Source organism: Myotis daubentonii, chromosome 16 (genome assembly GCF_963259705.1).
Source record: "Myotis daubentonii chromosome 16, mMyoDau2.1, whole genome shotgun sequence".
NCBI classification, from domain to species: domain Eukaryota; kingdom Metazoa; phylum Chordata; class Mammalia; order Chiroptera; family Vespertilionidae; genus Myotis; species Myotis daubentonii.
This window is the reverse complement of record NC_081855.1, coordinates 57,169,098-57,188,697: the sequence shown is the minus strand read 5'-3', so window position 1 is coordinate 57,188,697 and position 19,600 is coordinate 57,169,098. Positions and strand designations below refer to the sequence as shown.

At 65.2% G+C, this 19,600-nt stretch overlaps 2 protein-coding genes across 3 annotated transcripts; both read left to right on the top strand.

Annotated features, from left to right (window-relative positions):
* The first annotated feature begins 1,936 nt into the window (after nucleotides 1-1,936).
* Nucleotides 1,937-11,608, top strand: NOTUM (notum, palmitoleoyl-protein carboxylesterase). Of its 2 annotated transcripts, none has more exons than XM_059671568.1 (12): nucleotides 1,937-2,946; nucleotides 4,727-5,055; nucleotides 6,098-6,150; nucleotides 6,233-6,328; nucleotides 6,680-6,740; nucleotides 6,902-6,960; nucleotides 7,314-7,416; nucleotides 8,877-9,068; nucleotides 9,151-9,251; nucleotides 9,776-9,923; nucleotides 10,669-10,716; nucleotides 10,944-11,608. In XM_059671568.1, exons 2-12 carry the CDS (start codon nucleotides 4,733-4,735, stop codon nucleotides 11,248-11,250), a joined length of 1,491 nt encoding a protein of 496 aa, XP_059527551.1. In that variant the 5' UTR covers nucleotides 1,937-2,946; nucleotides 4,727-4,732; the 3' UTR covers nucleotides 11,251-11,608. The 2 variants fall into 2 exon arrangements, with proteins under 2 accessions (XP_059527551.1, XP_059527552.1); XM_059671569.1 differs by lacking the exon at nucleotides 1,937-2,946 and adding an exon at nucleotides 3,686-3,922.
* Nucleotides 11,609-18,195: 6,587 nt separating this feature from the next.
* Nucleotides 18,196-19,240, top strand: MYADML2 (myeloid associated differentiation marker like 2). Its single transcript, XM_059671567.1, has one exon. The coding sequence runs from the start codon at nucleotides 18,317-18,319 to the stop codon at nucleotides 19,238-19,240; it is 924 nt and encodes a 307-aa protein (XP_059527550.1). The 5' UTR covers nucleotides 18,196-18,316.
* Nucleotides 19,241-19,600: the final 360 nt, after the last annotated feature.

Genomic DNA, 19,600 nt, shown 5'->3' with positions numbered 1-19,600 from the left:
CTCAGCCCCTGAGCCGGATAGGACTCAGCTTCTCCCCACAGCCCGGGGGCTCTCACCCCTCAGAGCAGGGGCGCTGACTCCCAGGTGCCCTCGGCCTCCAGGCAAGGGGTGTGTGTGGTCCCTGCTGCCAGGTGGGCCCAGGCGCTCATGCCAGGCCTGCAAACAGCCATCGGGTCCCCAGGACAGGCCCCCCCCCCCGCATTAGGCCGAGGAACCGACCCAGTGGCCCCAGGGCCCCGCCCTGGGCGGCTCCAGGTGAGGGACTTTGCTCACCAAGGTCCAGGCCACGAGGCCGAGGGGATCCTACTGAGGGGGCTCTGGGGAACAAAGCGGGTGCCAACCCTGTGATGGCAAGTCTGGCCTTGAGGCCCCTCCTGGCTCGGAGCTGGAGCTGGAGCTGGGCTCTCGGCTGGCGAGGGAGAGGTGCCTCCCTGGGGTTTGCCTCCGGGGTGGCCGCCCCCTCCCCTGCCCTCCTTTGCCGCAGCAGCTGGGGCTCAGAGCCGCCCAGGTGGCGGTGGAGGCAGAGGCAACAGCTGGGGCCCAGACAACCCGCAGCAGCTGGAGCACAGAGCCGCCTGCCCTGGGGCCCAGGAGGGAGCCGGCCCTGTGGCAGGGGGCAGGCCCGTCCCGTCCAGGGCCTTGGGTCTGGAGCTGCTGGACATCACGATGCACTGAAGGCCAGGGATGGGTCTGTCGGAGTCGGAGCCGGGTCCCAGGTGGGCCCCCTGTGCACTGACCGCCCTCCACACCCTCCTCCCTCTCCCGCAGAAGCCTCCGGCCAGCCTGGGCCCCGCGTCGGCCCCCACTCGAGCCCTAGCTCTTGGTTCCTGAAATGGTCCATCTCTGGCACCCTTTTCCCGGGAATCGGGCGAGTGTCAGGAGGACCACACTCCGTGGGTTACCTCTGTGCTCACCTGGGACCCGGGCTCCCTCCCCCACGGCTTCTTCCCCTGAGGAGCAGCCCTGCACTCTAGTCCGAGACCCAGGCTGCCCCTCCCACGGAGGCAGGGCCCCTCTGAGCGCTCGTTTTCCCAGGCTCCCTTGCAGCTGGGCACGCACAGGGCAGAAGCTCAGCCAGAGGCACCTGGCACCCACCTCACGGGAGCCGGGAAGCAGAGCGGCGGGAACGACTCGGAGGCCACCTGGATGGGGCAGTCAGGGAGGGGTCTGGACAGAGAAGGCCGGGTCCCACGTCCAGGTCCAGCATTCTGTGTCCGGGGTCCACTGGACCCCTGCCGCACGGCACCCTGGGACATTGTTCCTGCTCCTCGTCCCCCAGGCTGAGCGTCTGCCCCCCAAACATTCCACCAGCCCTGAGTGCCGGGGACCTCGTCCCCCTTGTTCCCCGAGGGATGGCCAGCATCCGCCCAAGAGTAAAAACATCCTTCAGCACCTGCTCCCTGCCCCTGCCCATCCTGCCTCACTCCATGCTCCCGCGACCCTGTGAGGCAGGGACGGGGGAGGCAGCGTGCTCAGAGCGCCAGCCGCAGGCCCTGCGGGGGCAGAGCCAGGCCCCGGGGGCAGCAACGGGGCCACGGAGTCCCCCACGTGCAGCCCGCAGACATGTGTCTAATGAGCAGTGGGGCGCGGAGTATGTCCCACTTCCCAGGAGGGTTGCCCGAGCCCCACCACCCCCCTCCCCGGTCACCTGCCATCCTGCTGGCCTGTGTCCATCCTGCCAGCCATCCCTGGTCTGACCCTGTGGTGGACTGCGTTTTTTGTTTGTTTGCCTGTATGTAAATGTATTTTTATTGACTTCAGAGAGGGAGAGGGACAGAGAGAAAAACATCAATGATGAGAATCATGGACCGGCTGGCTCCTGCACACCCCACTCTGGGGATGGAGCCCGCAACCCGGGCCTGTGCCCCGACCAGGAAATCCAACCCTGACCTCCTGGTTCCTAGCCCGACGCAGCCCGAGCCAGCGGGGCTGCTGCTAGTAGTCTTGAATCAGCCCAAACAGGAACTCATTTGGATCCAGTGTGCAGGCTAAATCGCATTACAGCGAACGCCAGGGAATAGAGTCTGCGTGCTCGTCCCTGGCCCCGGAATGTCGCTGGCAGTCACCGCCGCTGTCCTGCCGGGCTGGGCTGAGCACTTTCACGCATGGGCTCCCCTAATCCCACAGGGCCCTCTGACGGGGGCGGCGGGGGGGCGGCACTGCCCCACTTTAAAGAAGCGGAAATGGAGGCACAGAGAGAGGTCACAGGCCTCGTCCAGGATCCGCTGGCCAGGAAGTGGCTCAGAGCCAGGTCCATGTCCAGGACAGCCCTCCGCAGCCTGGCCATCTGCTGGGAGCAGCCTTCCCCGGCCAGGGCCTTGGCATCGCCGGCTCCCAGCAGGTTCTCCCCGGTGCCTGGGTCCGAAGGCGTGGGGAGACCCCTCCAGAGGGGGCCTGGGTTTGAAGTTACTGCCTCAGGTCAGTCCCAAGCACAGCCGGCCGGGGCACTGGCCTGAGAACGGATGGGGGGTGGGGGTGGGGGGCAGTGTGCATTTCCGAGGGAATGGAGCTCAGCCTCAGCACTTAGGTCAGCTTCTGGGAGCCTCAGTTCCCTCATCAGGAAAATGGACGCAGCTGCCCCAAGTGCCTGTGGGGAGGGCCTCCCCCGGCTGACCCCCGGGGCACGGCAGCCTCAGGCACGGAGGCTCCACAACACAGCACCTCACGCCCCCAACAGGCTCACGGCCCTGCCCGCTGGGTGTGTGCAGGGTGGGTGTTGTAACTTCCTAATCTCAGCTCATCACTCAGTGCTCGGGGCCAAAGGGGCCCTGCACGCAGGGCGACTACAAAGGCAGGGCCAGGCCAGCTGCTGCCACAGCCCGGCTGCCTCCCACCTCCTGCTCCAGAGGGACCCGGTGCCGTCCAGGGGACCCAGCCCGCCCGTGCCCGCCTGGCCTCAGGAGGGGCCCAGGAAGGCCTGCGCTGGTCCAGCTTCCATCCCCAAAGGTAAGACTGTCTCCTGCCTTTTTTTTTTTTCCCAATCCTCACCTGAGGGTATTTCCCATTGATTTTCAGAGAGAGTAGACGAGAGGGGGAAAGACAGAGAAACATCAACGTGAGATTGATTGGTTGCCTCCTGCAGGAGCCCTGGACCCTTGATCGGAATCGAACCCGGGACCCGGGACCCTTTGGTCCGCAGGCCTTCGCTCTATTCACTGGGCCACACCGGCCAGGGCCCTGCTTCCTGCCTGAGAGAGGGTCTAGTCTTGTGACACCCGCGGGCGCAGGCCGGAGGGAAGGGGCAGGGGTCTGCCGGCGGTGGGCGCCCTGCGGGTGCGGAGGATGAACAAATGCTTCGCTTTCTCTGGTCTCCCTGCCCAAAGGGGAGCGACTCCGAGGTAAACACCCGCCCGCCTCCTCTGGGCTCCGGACGAGGACCCTCCTCGGTGCCACGTGCGGGCGCTGGGAAGGTGAGGCGGTGGCAGGTACCAGGGTGGGCGGAGGTCCCTGGGCTGAGACCCAGCGGCTCCTCGATCCTCGCCCCCACCCCGCGCAGGCGCAGCGGGAGGTCGGTGGGTCCCGGGCCGGAGCGCGCAGCCAGGGCGCACGGGGCGACCCAGGACCTCGGCGGATGGCAGCGCCCCCTCTGGTCCCAGCGCCTCCGCCGGCCGCCCAGAATCTGCGCCGCCCGGAGCCGGGCAGGGCGAATCCTCCGCGGCGCCGAGTAAGGGCTCCCGGTCCCTCCCGCACGTCGCCTGGGGCGCCCGGCCTCGGGCCACACCTGTCCGCTCCTCCCGGAGGCCTCGGCGCGGCGCTGACGGCCCCAGACGCGGAGCCCCGTGTCCGCCGTCGCTTTGATCCCGGGGGCCCCGCTGGATAAGTCTGGGCGGCCCCGCGCCAGCTCCAGAGGGCGGTCGCCGGGGTGGGCGCGCCAGCGGGCGGGGTGCAGGCGAGCGACCCGAGGAGCCAGGGCGCGGGGCCGGTGAGCCGGGGTCTCCGGGTCGCTCGGGGTGGGGTCGTGGGCCGGGGTGCGGGTGCCCTCGGGCTACACCCCGGGCCTGGGCAGCGGGGTGAGCGGACCCCAGGGGCTCAGGTGAGGGCGCTCATCCTGCGCCCTCGGCCCGTCGGGCGCGGGCCGCTGAGCGGAGTTCCCCCTCCTTTTCCGCCCTCCCCCGGGGGGGCTCAGAGAAGCCCCACTCCTTCCCCGCCGCCCCCCTCGCCGCACTCACACCCGCCGCCCCGGGGTGGAGGCAGCGGCGCCGGGCTGGCCCCGGCAATGGAGCCGCCGGGCCGCGGGGCGCGCTGCCCCCCACGGAGTCGAGCCGGGAGCGCCTCCGGCGGCCGCGGCGGGGTAGTCCAGGCCCCTCCGTCAGGCTTGCGGTTTGGGAAGAAAAGGCGATGCCTCCGCCAAGAAGAGAGCGAGCGCGGTCCCCTCCCCCTCCACCGAGCCCGGGCGGTGGCGGCGGCACATCTAACGCGCGGGCACCCGGGCGGCCGCGGCCCCCGCAAACTACGCCCAGGCTCGGCCCCCGCCGCTCATTGGCGCGGGCGGGAGCCAGCGCAGTAGACCCTGCGCTGCCCTCGGCCGGCTGCGCGCGGAGCCCGAGCTGCCCAGGCCACGGCGTCCGGCCCCAGAGCCTCGACGCCGACCCCCGCGCCGCCCCGGCCAGGCCCAGCGCGAGGAGCCGGGCGAGGCAGCCGGCGCGGCCGGCGCCCCGCAGCCCCGACGCCCCCGGCCCGGCGCCCCCCCACCCCCGCCGCCGCTCACGCCGTGCGCTCCCCGCAGGTGGCCATGGGCCGAGGGGCGCGCGCGCTCCTGCTGCTGCTGGGCCTGCTGCAGGGGGCCGGGGGCGGCGAGGGCAGGAAGACCTGGCGGCGCCGCGGCCAGCAGCCGCCCCCGCAGCGAGCCGAGGCGGTGCCCGCGGCCGGACCGCCCGTGGAGAGCTTCCCGCTGGACTTCACGGCCGTGGAGGGCAACATGGACAGCTTCATGGCGCAGGTGAAGAGCCTGGCGCAGTCCCTGTACCCCTGCTCCGCGCAGCAGCTCAACGAGGACCTGCGCCTGCACCTCCTGCTCAACACGTCGGTGACCTGCAACGACGGCAGCCCCGCCGGGTAAGCCTCCTCCGCCCGACTGTCCTGTCCGGTGGCCCCGCGGGGCTCCAGGCTGCCTGGTCCCAGCGGCTGCACCGTCGCCGCCGCCGGTCCCGCTGCGATGCCAGGCGTCCCTGCGCGGGACCCTCCCCACCGGCTGTGGCAGCTCCCGTCCCCCGGGGAGAGGGCGCCCATGGGGCTTGGGAGGTGCTGACCTCGGCCGGCCGGGCTCCGCGAGGGGGTGGGGACAGGCTTGGAGCCCTGGTCCTGGGCCAGCCTGGGCACTGACCCCTCGGCCATCGGTGCCCAGACCCTCTGCTGTGTCCTTCGGCCCCGGGGCGGGGAGATGGCAGCCCTCGAGCGGCCTCGGCTCCAACAGGAGGAGGCGACGCGGGGCGGGGAGAGCCCGGCTGCACCCCCACCCCCACCCCCACCCCAGCTCAGCTCAGTCGGCTCCCCGCTGCTGCCCAGGCTGCGGGCGGGGGGAGCAGCCAGCAGACGACCAGGGAGGGGAGCAGGTGGTGCAAAACGACCCAGGGAGCGACAGCCCGAAAGAGAAAAGGAAGGATGCGAGGCCGAGGGTCGGGAGGAGTTGGGGAGCCCCCTCGCTCCGCCAGCCGGCGCCCGAGGAACGGGACGCGGGGTCAGGCCTCGGCAGGGAGGCTGGACCCCGCCTCGCCCTGCATCCCGCCGGCCACCTCAGCCCCCCGCCCGCGCGCTCTCCTCCGCGAGGGCCCTTTGCGCACCCCGAGTGCCACCGCGCGCCCCCGGAAGGTCCCGAGTCCGGACGACCGCACCCCCATCCCCTGCGACCCGCCGCCGGCACCGAGTTCTAGCGGGTCCCGCGCGGGGTGGGCCGTGGGGATTTTCCACGGACCACACAGCCCCTCGCGGCCCTTCCTGTCCCGCGGGCGCCCCCTCCTGGGCCTGGCGCCGCCGGTGCGCGGTGCAGGGGTCCGGCCGCGGGCGCCCCCGTGCGGCCGGCACGCCCGGCGACAGGTGGAGGACCAGGGCCCTGCGCGCTGACACCCCCCCTGCACCCCCGCACCCTGCACCCCCGCAGCTACTACCTGAAGGAGTCCAAGGGCAGTCGGCGCTGGCTGCTCTTCCTGGAAGGTGCGTCCCGGGAGCCGGGCGGCGGGGCGGCGGGTCCCCGGGTCCCCGGCCGCGGCCTGAGCGCTCCGTGCGGTGCCCACAGGCGGCTGGTACTGCTTCAACCGCGAGAACTGCGACTCCCGGTACAACACGCTGCGGCGCCTCATGAGCTCCAAGGACTGGCCGCGCACGCGCACAGGTCAGGGCGCCCACCTGCCCGCCTCGGCCCCGGGGGCAGGGCCGGCTCCTGGGGCTCCAGGTGGAGGTCCTGGCTCCACTCCCGAGAGCTCCCCGCCGGCCATGTCCCCCCCTTCCCTGACTCCCCAGGGGAGGGTCCACGCCCTCTCGCCCTGGGTTCTAGGTCATCCCTGGGTCCAAGCAGCCGGTGGAGGTGGGGGCGGTCGAGGGCCACATCCAGGGCTCACACTCCGGCTGGGCATCCTGGCCGGGAGACTGGTCTGTCCCCCCTTCCCCGCCACCCACCTTGTGGGGACCAAGTAGGAGCCCCCATGCCCTGCCCTGCCCGCTGACTCTGTCCCCCCTGCCGCAGGCACCGGGATCCTGTCCTCCCAGCCCGAGGAAAACCCCCACTGGTGGAACGCCAACATGGTGTAAGGGGCGAGGGGGCCTGTGCTCAGGTCCCTCCTGGGGGTCCTGCTTGGGGGGTCTTTGGGGGAGGTCTTCCCTGGGCCTGGCTTGCAGGGCCGGGAGGGGCCGGGCGGGACAGGCGGGCCGGACATGGTGGCGCAGGGCTCACTGTCCTCTCCTGCAGCTTCATCCCCTACTGCTCCAGTGACGTCTGGAGTGGGGCTTCACCCAAGTCAGACAAGAGTGAGTCCCCTGCCCTCCCCCTGCCCCCTCCCCAGCCGCCGGTCAGGCAGGGAGGGAGCAGCAAGCTCCCAGGATGCAGGCCTTCCCCTTGTGCTCCCTCTAACCCCCACCCCCACAGGCCCCAGGTGCCTGCTTGTGCAGGGCTGGCCAGGCCCTGTGGGGACCCTCACTCCTGGCTGGCCCATGGGGAGGGGCCCCCAGCACTGCCCTACACACCTGACCCCAGTGAACCTATCCCTCCCCCCGTCCCAGCCCCCCTCCCCCCCAGCCAGCACCCGCCTTCCTCCCCACCTGGTGTAGGAGGCCTCGCTCTCTGTCCAGGCCCCACGTGAAGCCACCCCCTTTTCCCGCAGATGAATATGCCTTCATGGGCGCCCTCATCATCCAGGAGGTGGTGCGGGAGCTCCTGGGCAAAGGGCTGAGTGGGGCCAAGGTGCTGCTGCTGGCAGGGAGCAGGTGGGCCTGGCAGGGGCCTGGGGGGAGGGGGCAGGTGGGCCTGGCAGGGGCCTGGGGGGAGGGGGCAGGTGGGCCTGGCTGGGGCCTGGGGGGAGGGGGCAGGTGGGCCTGGCTGGGGCCTGGGGGGACTGGAAAGGGAGCAGGTGGGGTTCCAGCCTTGCAGCCCTGGGCAAGCATCCACTGCAGCTGGGAACTGTCTAGGGCCGTGGTCGGCAAACTGCGGCTCGAGAGCCACATGTGGCTCTTTGGCCCCTTGAGTGTGGCTCTTCCTAAGCCTCAGGAGGACCCTAATTAAGTTAATAACAATGTACCTACCTATATAGTTTAAGTTTAAAAAATTTGGCTCTCAAAAGACATTTCAATCGTTGTCCTGTTGCTGTTTGGCTCTGCTGACTAATGAGTTTGCCGACCACTGGTCTAGAGCAGCGGTTCTCAACCTCTGGGTCGTGACCCCTTTGGGGGTCGAACGACCCTTTCACAGGGGTCGCCTAAGACCATCGGAAAACACATCTATAATTACAGATTGTTTTTGTGTTGAATCACTGTGCTTTAATGATGTTCAATTTGTAACAATGAAAATACATCCTGCATATCAGCTATTTACATGATGATTCATAACAGTAGCAACATGACAGTGATGAAGTAGCAACGAAAATAACGTTATGGTTGGGGGTCCCCACCACATGAGGAGCTGTATGACAGGGCCGTGGTGTTAGGAAGGTTGAGAACCGCTGGGATAGAGGAAGCTCTGGACCCGTGGTGTGGAGGAGGGGAGCCCTGGATCGCAGTGACCGGGGGAGCGGTCAGCATTAGCTGTAGCCCGTGCACCTTCTCCGAGGCTGGGATCCCCGTGGGCAGGGAGCACACTGCTGGTCACGGTCCCAGGAGGCGTGCGGGGGACCTGGGGGCATCGGCGGGAGGGGTGAAGGACTGAGGCCCACAGAGCCTCTTCATTTATTTATTTCTATTTTTATTGACGTCAGAGAGGAAGGGAGAGGGAGTGAGAGATAGAAACATCCATGATGAGAGAATCGTGGACTGGCTGCCTCCTGCACGCCCCCCACTGGGGATCGAGCCCACAACCCAGGCCTGTGCCCCGACCGGGAATGGAACCGAGATCCCCTGGTTCAACCATTGAGCCACACCGGCCGGGCCCTCTTTACTTTCAGATAAGGAAACCGAGGTGGAGAGAGAGAGAGAGAGAGAGAGAGAGGAAGGGAGGAAGTGGGCAGCCTGCCCTTAGCGCTGGGTCAGCGCCTGGAGCCTGCCAGCCCCTCCCCCGCCTCCAGGACCCGAAGGCCCACGGGAAAGGGCCCGGGAGCCTCAGGGACAGGCAGCAGGGCGGGTGGAGCAGGGACTGGGGGCAGTTGTGCAGGTGCATCGGGCTCCCTGCCCTCCCGGGCCGGGCTCGGAGCCAGGCAGGCTCGGGGGCTGAGCGCCTCACGTCCCCGTCCCTGCAGCGCGGGCGGCACGGGGGTGCTGCTCAACGTGGACCGCGTGGCGGAGCAGCTGCAGGAGCTGGGCCACCCCGCAGTTCAGGTGCGGGGCCTGGTGGACTCGGGCTGGTTCCTGGACAACAAGCAGTACCACCGCACGGACTGCGTGGACACGGCCACCTGCGCGCCCACCGACGCCATCCGCCTGGGCATCAGGTGCGCGGGGAGGGCGGCCGGGCTGGCGGGGCCCGGGCAGAGGGCGGGAGGCGTGGTGTCCTAACCGGCAGGTGTGGCCCAGGTACTGGAACGGGGTGGTCCCTGAGCGCTGCCGGCGCCAGTTCAAGGAGGGCGAGGAGTGGAACTGCTTCTTCGGCTACAAGGTCTACCCGACGCTGCGCTGTGAGTGCCCAGCTTGGGGCTCGCGGGGCACCCAGGGGTGGGGGACCTCCTGCACCTCCTGACTCCAGCGTGGAGTCCGGTCCCAGAGGCCAGGCCCAGACCGGAGCGGGGCGACCCCCCCATCCGGTTCACCTGGGACCCTCCTGGTCTTGGCACTGAGTCCACTCCGGTGGGGAGACCGGGACGGCGTGCAGGGGGGGGTGGGGATCGCTCCGTCAGCTCCCAGGGCCTGGGCTGCCCCTCCCCCGCCCCACTTGCGGGGTGTGGGAGCGAGATCCCTGCAAAGGGACCGCATCACCAAGTCTCAGTAGAAGGGCGTCCCAGGAGCCAGGCCAAGATGGTGGCTGGTGGAGCCTAACAAGGCATTTCTGGGAGGAAGGGTGGGTGCTCCGGGGCAGCGGGGCTGAGGGGGGCTGGCGGCCAGCACCTGAGAGGCGAGGCCAGCTGGCCCGGACCTAGGGGGCCGGAGCCTGGGGTGGGGGGCCGAGTCCCGGCGGGAGGCCCAGCTGAGCCGTGCCCCCCAGGCCCTGTGTTCGTGGTGCAGTGGCTGTTCGACGAGGCCCAGCTGACCGTGGACAACGTGCACCTCACGGGGCAGCCGGTCCAGGAGGGTCAGTGGCTGTACATCCAGAACGTGGGCCGGGAGCTGCGGCAGACACTCAAGGACGTGGCGTGAGTGCCGGGCCCTTCGTAGGCAGCGGCCACTTGCCTGGCACGCAGAGGCCTCCGGGGGCCACGGTGCCCACCGTGGGCGAGGACCAGCCCGCGGGTGCACGCAGACCCTGGGACACCACTGGGCGTCGAACCGTGACCGCCTGGCTCATGGGTTGATGCTCAACCACTGAGCCACACCGGCCGGGCAAGTGCCCTCAGTTCTACTGTGAATAGAAACTTCTTGAAAAATGAAACCTGTTGTTTGAAAAGTAGCAGGCCCTGGCCAGGTGCTCAGCGGGTCAGAACATCTCCTGACACACAGGGTGCGGGTTCGATGCCCGCTGGGGCGCACACACAGGCATCCACCGAGAGCACCAACAAGTGGGACGATAGATCCGTCTCTTTCTCTCCTCCCGCCCCTCTCAGGGTCAACCAGTCAGTACACAAATAAGAACAGCATGTATCTGGGCAAAGGGAAGACCCAGATTTTCTCTAAAAGGCGCAACATTTGCCTCCAGGCCTCTGCGTCCAGGGCCCTTCATGGGTGATCTGGAGGCAGGAAAGGACGAGGGTTCGCAGGGAACACACGGGCGGGTGGGGACGGCCTGGGCCGAGGAGCAGCTGGCCGGCGGGCACAGCAAAGCCAGGAGGTGGAGGCCGGCAGGGGACAGGCTCCCGGGAGTGACCGACCCGTGGGCATCGGGTGGGGAAGGGGCTGAGGTGGGGCGGCTGCTCATGGGCCGTCCGTCCCCACCCTGCACAGGGCCAGCTTCGCGCCCGCCTGCCTCTCCCACGAGATCATCCTCCGGAGGTCAGTGCCCCTCGCCCCTCGCCCTGGACCGGCTCAGACCCCTCCCTCTCGCCCTGAACCCACAACCCCTCCCACCCCCTCCCCGCACACCTGCCTCCCAAGCCACTCAGACACCCGGCCATGAGGCAGGAACCCAGTGGTCGTGGGCTGTCTCCTGCTTCGCCCCCCGCCCCGCGCCCCCCCCCCCCGCCCCCCGCAAGTGACCCTGCCCAGGTTTCTCTCCACAGCCGCTGGACGGAGGTGCAGGTGAAGGGGACCTCACTCCCGCGGGCGCTGCACTGCTGGGACAGGAGCCTCCACGAGGGCCACAAGGGCAGCAAAGCCCCTCTGAAGGGCTGCCCCGTCCACCTGGTGGACAGCTGCTCCTGGCCCCACTGCAACCCCTCGTGCCCCACCATCCGCGACCAGTTCACGGGGCAGGAGATGAATGTGGCCCAGTTCCTCATGCACATGGGCTTTGACGTGCAGGCCCTGGCGCAGCAGCAGGGTCTGGAGCCCAGCAGGCTGCTGGGGATGCTGAGCAGCGGGAGTTAGGGGGCCCCCCCCCCCCCGCAAGCCCCCGGCCCCTCCCCCGGCCCCCGCCCCTCCCGGGACAGACGGGGCCCCGTCCCCCGCGCTGGGTCCGGACGCCCACCCCCAGCAGCCTTCACCGCCCCTCTGGACCCCGGACGCTGCCTCCCCCGCCCCCGCCTGGGGTGGGGAGCCCGCGCACTGGACCCTCAGCCCCCCGCCCTCAGCCCAGCCTCTCCTGCCCTTTTGTATTATTTTATAAAGTGACTTTTTTATTACTTTAATTTTTTAAAAAGGAAAATAAGCAAGAAATATATGATGAATGATATTGTTTTGTAACATATATTTTTTAAATAATGAGATTAAAAAAGACGACAAAAGAGCTTTTCTCTGCGGACGTGTTTATTTGAACGGCAGTCGGCCCACTTTGCACTCCTCCCTGCCCCCCCACACTGACCTCCCCCCAACCCCTCCGCCAGGAACAGGGAGGGGGCTCGGGGGGCGAGGCCCACACCCGACCTCACCTCCCATTCTAGACCTTCTCTGAGGAGGCCCTGCTTCCGCTCACCCGACGGCCGAGGCTCGGGGCAGAGGCCTCCACAGGGGACACAGCTGCCATTCCTGTTTATCGGGCTGCCCAGGTGCACACGGCACGGCTTCACACAGGATGGTCTCGTGGGCACGGCTCAGCATTTGCCCACTCAGGAAGGTGTCACCACCGGCAGTCTCCAGTCAGACATTATCACCCACCCCAGCGGGTGAGGGCTCCATCCCCAGTGGGGGGCGTGCAGGAGCCAGCCAATCAATGACTCTCTCTCATTACTGATGTTTCTATCTCCCTCTCCCTTACTCTCTGAAATTAATTTTGTAAAAAATGAAATAAAAACATTATCTATCCTATCTAATAAAAGAGAAACATGGTAATTAGCGTACGTCCGCTACCCTTCTCATTGGCTAATCAGGGCGATATGCAAATTAACTGCCAGCCAAGATGGCGGCCGGCAGCCAGGCAGCTTGAAGTGAACATGAGGCTTGCTTGCTTCAGTGACGGAGGAAACCAACGTTCCCCGCCTGCCGTAGCCGGCCTCTGAGCTTGCAGTTTGAAACATTGTTACAAATATAGAAGCTAAACAAAACCCCAGAAACCTGCTTTCAGCCAGCCGGGATCTCAGAGCTGGAGTTGAAACAGCGTTTCGATTATAGAACCCAAACAAACCAGATACCTGCTTTCAGCAGCAGAGGCCTCAGAGCTGGAGCCAGAGCTAAAGCTTGCCCAGAATAAAAAAAAACAAAAAGGAAAAAAAGGAGCAGTTGGGAGCTTCAGTCACCCACCAGCCTGAAAATAGCCCTCAGCCCCTCACCCAGACTGGCCAGGCACCCCAGTGGGGACCCCCACCCTGAAGGGTGTGTGACCAGCTGCAAAGAGCCATCATCCCCTCACCCAGGCTGGCCAGGCACCCCAGTGGGGACCCCCACCCTGATCCAGGACACCCTTCAGGGCAAACCAGCCGGCCCCCACCCATGCACCAGGCCTCTATCCTATATTGTAAAAGGGTAATATGCCTCCCAGCACCGGGATCAGCAGAGCCGCGAGGCCTCCCGGCACCGGGATCAGTGTGACGGGGCAGCGCCCAAACCCCCTGATCGCCCTGCGGCTCTGTGTGTGACAGGGGACAGGGCCACAACATCCCTATCCACCCTGCTCTGTTTGTGACAGGGGAAGGCGCCCCAACCCCCTGATCAGCCCTGCTCTGTGCCTGATAGGGATGAGCTCCCCAACCCCCTGATCGCCCTGCGGCTCTGTGTGTGACAGGGGGCAGGGCCACAACCCCCTGATCAGCCCTGCTCTGTGTGTGATAGAGGGCGGCGCTCCAACCGCCCCTCCACGGGCCCTGCTCTGTGTGTGATGGGGTAGAGCCATAACCTCCCCATTGGCCCTGCCCTGAGTGTGACAGTGGTGGCGCCCCAACCCCCTGATTGGCCCTGCTCTGTGGGTGATAGAGGGCGGCGCCCCAACACCCTGATCCGCCCTGCTCTGTGTGTGACAGGGGGCGGTGCCCCAACTCCCCAATCGGCCCTGCTCTGAGCCCGACCAGGGGCTCCACGTAGGGATTGGGCCTGCCCTCTGCCACCTGGGAGCAGGCCTAAGCCAGCAGGTTGTTATCTCCCGAGGGGTCCCAGACTGTGAGAGGGCACAGGCCAGGCTGAGGGACCCGCCCTCCCCCCCGAGTGCACAAATTTTTGTGCACCGGGCCTCTAGTATATATATATATATATATATATATATATATATATATATATATATATATATATATATATATATATATATATATATATAAACCCTAATATGCAAATAGAATGAATGGCAGAACAACCCAACTACCGAACAACCGGTTGCTATGATGTGCACTGACCACCAGGGGGCGCACATGGAACATGGCAGGCATCGGCAGCAGGCAGCAGAGTGTGGAACATGGTGGGCATTGTCAGCAGGTGCGAGCAGTGGCTGCCAGCCCCGATCGCCCCTGAGGGCTTCTCCACCTACCCCTGCTCCTGAGGGGCGATCAGGGCAGCAGCTGCTGCTCACACCCACTGACGGCACCGGCCCGAATTGCTCTGCGCGTCAGCGTGTGTGAGCGGGGCCGGCACCATCAGCACATGGGAGCGGCAGCGGTGGGAGTAGGGCTGCTGGCAGACAGGGGACTGGGGCTGTGATGGGACGAGCCCAGCGGGGGCGCAGAGGATGGGCCAAGACCCGCCCCTGTGCCCACCGCACCTCTTGGTCCACAGTTCCGTTTAAGGTGCATGAATTCGTGCACTGGGCCCCTAGTTTAAAAAATAAAATAACAAGTGTGCAGGCATTCAGCCAACCCCTGTGGCCCTGCTTCCCCCGCCGACTGGCGGAGCGCGACCTTCGCTGCCCTGGGACCTGGAGATGGAACTTTAACTCAGTGTCAACATTGACTCCAAATTTCAACTGTGTTTACAGCGACCTCAAAGGATCTGAAGGCCCAGGCAGGATGCGCCCCTGGCTTCCTGTCCCCCTTCCCTTTGCTCCCAGAGCAGCTTCGACCGCCGGGCCCCGCTCAGCTGCCCTGACCCCGCAGAGTCCGGCCAGCCGCCCTCGCTCCCTGAGCACTGGCCACCGTGCCTCCACCAGCTCCTGTCTCTCCTTCAGCCTGGACACCTGTGCCCAGCGCCTCCCTGGGCCCCTCATTCTCACAATGAAGATGTCACCTCTTCTGCCCTAGTCAGTTTGGCTCAGTGGGTAGAGCGTTGGCCTGCAGACTGAAGGGTCCTGGGTTCGATTCCTGGCACATGCTCACAGTTGTGGGCTCGAGCTATAGTAGGGGGCATGCAGGAGGCAGCTGGTCAATGACTCATTGATGTTTCTATTTCTCTCTCCCTCTCCCTTCTTCTCTGAAAGAAATAAAAATCCTATATAATATCCTATATAATAAAAGGCTAATATGCAAATCGACTGAACCGAACGGTAGAACGACCGGTCAATATGATGCTCACTGACCACAGGGGGCAGGCACTCAACACAGGAGCTGCCCCCTGGTGGTCAGTGCACACCCACAGGGGGAGCGCAGCTCAGCCACAAGCCAGGCTGATGGCTGGCGAGTGCAGTGGTTGTGGTGGGAGCCTCTCCTGCCTCCATGGCACGCTAGGGGTGTGGGCCTAAGCCGTCAGTCGGACATCCCCTGAGGGCTCCTGGACTGCGAGAGGGCGCAGGCCAGGCTAAGGGCGCCCCCCCCCCCCCACACACACACCCAAGTGCATGAATTTTGTGCACCAGGCCTCTAGTCTCTATATATTTTTAAAAGCATGTTAATTCAGACAGCCAGTGTGACTCCCCTTTTAAAGGGGGGTGGTTCATAGAGTGGCTGCCCACAGGAGCTAGGACCCCCCCCCCCAGGGTGGACATAAATCAGGGACACTCGCCAACCAAGTGGCCAGGCTGCTGGTGCTAGAACATTCCAACGTCACAGCTCCCGCTATGGACATGCCGAGGCGTTCCTCCCCCCCCCCCCCCCCCCCGTGGGTTTCCGGCCAAGAAGACACCTGTCCAGAACCTAACGGTGAGGAAACAGGCCAATCGCACTCACGGAGAGACAGTCTGCAAAGCTACCTGCTCAGACTCTCCAAAAAGCGGCGCGAGGAAATGGCAACAAAGAGAGAGACTGTTCTAGAATACGGGGGACGGAGGCACAGCAGCCAAATGCATCCTCCCCATCAGGTCCTGGTGCTGCGTGTGCTTCCGGGAGGCGGGGAAACGGAATAAGGACCCGCGCTACTCACGTGTCCCGGCGTGAGCCTCCTGCTCAGTCCTTTCCCAGCAGGCGTCGTGGAGGGACCTCGGGCGGATTGTCGTATCCACAGAATTAACATTATTATTATTTGTTGCTTGTTAATCCTCACCTGAGGATATCTTTCCATTGATTTTTAGAGAGAGTGGAAGGGATGGAGAGAGACACATCCATTGGCTGCTTCCCGCGCGCACCCTGACCAGGGCTGGGGATTGAGTGTGCCACCGAGGTACGTGCCCTTGACTAGAATCACAGGCTGACGCTCTATCCACTGAGCCAAACTGGCTAGGGTAACGTTATTATTGATGATTAACTATCAATGAGCGGGAGGGAGAGAGAACAAATGGCAAAATAGGACTGATTCTTTATATATCTACACTAATAAAAGAGAAACATGGTAATTGGCGTACGACCGCTACCCTTTTCATTGGCTAATCAGCGAGATATGCAAATTAACTGTCAGCCAAGATGGCGGCTGGCAGCCAGGCAGCTTGAAACTAACATGAGGCTTGGTTGCCTCAGTGACGGAGGAAACCAACGTTCCCCGCCTGCAGGCCTCTGAGCCGGCAGTTTCAAACATTGTAACAGATACTGCGGGACTTCAGCCAGCAGATTCGCAACATTGTCAGCAAAGGCCAGAAACCTACTTTCAGCCAAGGCCTAAGAGCTGGAGCCAAGCCTCAAGGTAAAGCTGGCCCAGAATAAAAAAAAGAAGAAGAAAAAAAGGAGTGGTTGGGAACTTCAGTCACTCCCAGCCTGAAAACAGCCCTCAGCCCCTCACCCAGACTGGCCAGGCACCCCAGTGAGGACCCCCACCCTGATCCAGGACACCCTTCAGGGCAAACCAGCCGGCCCCACCCATGCACCAGGCCTCTACCCTATATAGTAAAAGGGTAATATGCCTCCCGGCACCAGGATCAGTGTGACAGGGGACAGCGCCCAAACCCCCCGATCGCCCTGCGGCTCTGTGTGTGACAGGGGGCGGGGCCCCAACCCCCTGAGCAGCCCTGCTCTGTGCCTGATAGGGGGGAGCTCCCCAACTCCCCCCCCCCACGGGCCCTGCTCTGTGTGTGACGGGGTAGAGCCATAACCTCCCCATCGGCCCTGCCCTGAGTGTGAGAGTGGCGGCGCCCCAACCCCCTGATCGGCCCTGCTCTGTGGGTGACAGGGGCGGTGCCCCAACCCCCTGGTTGGCCTGCTCTGTGCGTGACAGGGGGTGGTGCCGCAACCTCCCCATCGACCCTGCCTTGAGTGTGACAGGGGGCAGTGCCCCAACCCCCCAATTGGCCCTACCCTGAGCGTGACTGAGGGTGGCATCACAACCTCCCAATCTGCCCTGCTCTGTGCATGACGGGGCGGCGCCCCAACTCCCCAATCGGCCCTGCTCTGAGCCCGACCAGGGGCTGCACCTAGGGATTGGGCCTGCCCTCTGCCACCCGGGAGCAGGCCTAAGCCAGCAGGTCGTTATCTCCTGAGGGGTCCCAGACTGCGAGAGGGCACAGGCCAGGCTGAGGGACCCGCCCTCCCCCCCGAGTGCACAAATTTTTGTGCACTGGGCCTCTAGTATATATATAGATAGATAGATAAATTCTAGAGAGGAAGGGAGAGATAAAACATCAATGATGAGAGAGAAGGATTGCTCGGCTGCCTTCCGCATGCCCCTCCTGGGGATCAAGCTCGCAACCTCGGGCATGTGCCTTTGACCGGAATCGAACCTGGACCCTTTAATCCACAGGCTGGCGCTCTATCCACTGAGCCACACCGGCCAGGGCAGGACTGATTCTTGATTCAAGGGGGAAGTATGTTCATGGTGCTATTTCACAACTCTTCCGTGAGTGTGAAACTTTTCTAAATGAAATCGGGGAAATAGATATATTTATGTAATTACACACATACACACACACACATACGCACGCACACACACATACACACACGAGATGTTCATAGTGGTCCATCCAGCGACAGGATCACGGGCAATGTTTCTGTCTCATTTCCTGCATTGATGGGTGTTCCAACTCCTACCTTCAGAAAGAAATGTTTTCATTTTCACAAGCCGTTCGTACATATTAATATTTTAGCCTGAAAATAGGGGAGTTGAGTTTCTTCTAGGTGTTCGCATGTCTAGTAGGGACAGGTCAAGAGCTCCATAATGCCCCCCCCCCCCCGAAATAACAACTACACCTCCACCCAGGGCAGGCTGGGGGCTGTGAGGAGAAAGGGGACACGGCCCCCAGGAGCCCCCTCCCTTCCCCAGGGGCCCCCTCCCGGAACGGAGCTGACCCAGGGCCCCAGGGCCCATGACAGCAGGTCCTGCAACCATCTGGGTCTGGACCAAGCCACCCCCACCCCTGCCCCTCCCCCTCCTGGCCCGCCATGGAGGCTGCTGGGCTGAAGGGACAGTGACCCGGTCACTCTCTGCTCCCCTCCCTCCCCCTCTCCTGCAGGAAGAGGAGTGACAGACAGAGGCAGGTGCTGTGAAGGAGGCGGAGCCAGCAGCCAAGGGGTTAATGGTCCTGGCAGGGGCTTGGCCTGGGGCACAGGGGTCAGGTGTCCCCCTGGAATGGGGACTGGCTGCTATTCCCAGGCTCTGACACTCCGCCTATTTATAGCGCTGGGCCGGCCCCCCCACACCAGGCGGAGCGGCTGCTCCCTGCAATGTCACTGCCACTGCAGCCACTGGCACCGGCACCTCCGTGCTGAAGGAGGCACAGCGGCCACCGCCCCGGCAGGAACCCCGGCAGCCAGGCGCGGTGTGAGGCCAGGAGGCGGCCTGTGCGATGGGCAGCACCATGGAGCCCCCCGGGGGCGGGTACCTGCACCTGGGCGCAGTGGTGTCCCCCGTGGGCACAGCCCGGGTGCTGCAGCTGGCCTTCGGTTGCGCCACCTTCAGCCTGGTGGCGCACCGCGGCGGCTTTGCGGGCCTGCAGGGCACCTTTTGCATGGCCGCCTGGGTCTTCTGCTTCGCCCTCTCGGGCCTGGTGGTGGCCTGCGAGGTCACCCGGCTGCACGGCTGCCTGCGCCTCTCCTGGGGCAACTTCACGGCCGCCTTCGCCATGCTGGCCACGCTGCTGTCAGCCACGGCGGCCGTCCTCTACCCGCTGTACTTCGCCCGTCTGCAGTGCCCGCCCGAGCCCGCGGGCTGCGCCGCCCGGGACTTCCGTCTGGCCGCCAGCGTCTTCGCAGGGCTCCTGTTCCTGGCCTACGCGGCCGAGGTGGCCCTGACCCGGGCCCGGCCCGGCCAGGTGGCCAGCTACATGGCCACGGTGTCTGGGCTCCTGAAGATCGTCCAGGCCTTTGTGGCCTGCATCATCTTCGGGGCGCTGGTCCAGGACAGCGGCTACCGGCGCTACGCGGCCACCCAGTGGTGCGTGGCCGTCTACAGCCTGTGCTTCCTGGCCACGGTGGCCGTGGTGGCGCTGAGCGTCCTGGGCCACACGGGCGGCCCGGGCGGCCCCTTCGAGCGCTCTGTGGCCGTGTACACCTTCCTGGCTGTGCTCCTCTACCTCAGCGCCGCCGTCATCTGGCCTGTCTTCTGCTTCGACCCCAAGTACGGCGAGCCCAGGCGGCCCCCCGACTGCCCCCGGGGCCGCTGCGCCTGGGACAGCCAGCTGGTGGTGGCCGCCTTCACCTACGTCAACCTGCTGCTCTACGTGGCCGACCTGGCCTACTCCCAGAGGATCCGCTTCGTGCCCAGCCCGTAGCCCAGGCCCGCCGCCTCTGCTCTGGGTGCTGGGCACCGCGAGGGAGCGGCCAGGGGAGGCCCCGCACAGCCACTCAGAGGACTCCTGGCAGCGAAGGCAGCTTCGGGGGGCGGGGGGGACGGGGAGCGGGAGCCTGAGCAGGACCCCAGAGGACCTCCACCAGGCGCTCCCAGCCCCTCCCTGTTTCTCTCCTTGTCTCTGTCTCTCTCCCTATCTCTGTCTCTCTCCCTCTCTGTCTCTCCCTGTCTCTGTCTCTCTCCCTATCTCTGTCTCTCCCTGTCTCTGTCTCTCCCTGTCTCTGTCTCTCCAGGGCTTGGCCTCCGGCTCCGGGATGGTCCCTGTTGCTTAGCAGGAGCTCGG

Bases quoted from the DNA above. Each gene is read 5' to 3' on its own strand.
- NOTUM (XM_059671568.1), top strand. From the start codon at position 4,733: ATGGGCCGAGGGGCGCGCGCGCTCCTGCTGCTGCTGGGCCTGCTGCAG. The intron at 9,069-9,150 runs GTGCGCGGGGAG...GGTGTGGCCCAG, and splicing joins GCCATCCGCCTGGGCATCAG to GTACTGGAACGGGGTGGTCC. The intron at 9,252-9,775 runs GTGAGTGCCCAG...CGTGCCCCCCAG, and splicing joins GGTCTACCCGACGCTGCGCT to GCCCTGTGTTCGTGGTGCAG.
- MYADML2 (XM_059671567.1), top strand. From the start codon at position 18,317: ATGGGCAGCACCATGGAGCCCCCCGGGGGCGGGTACCTGCACCTGGGC.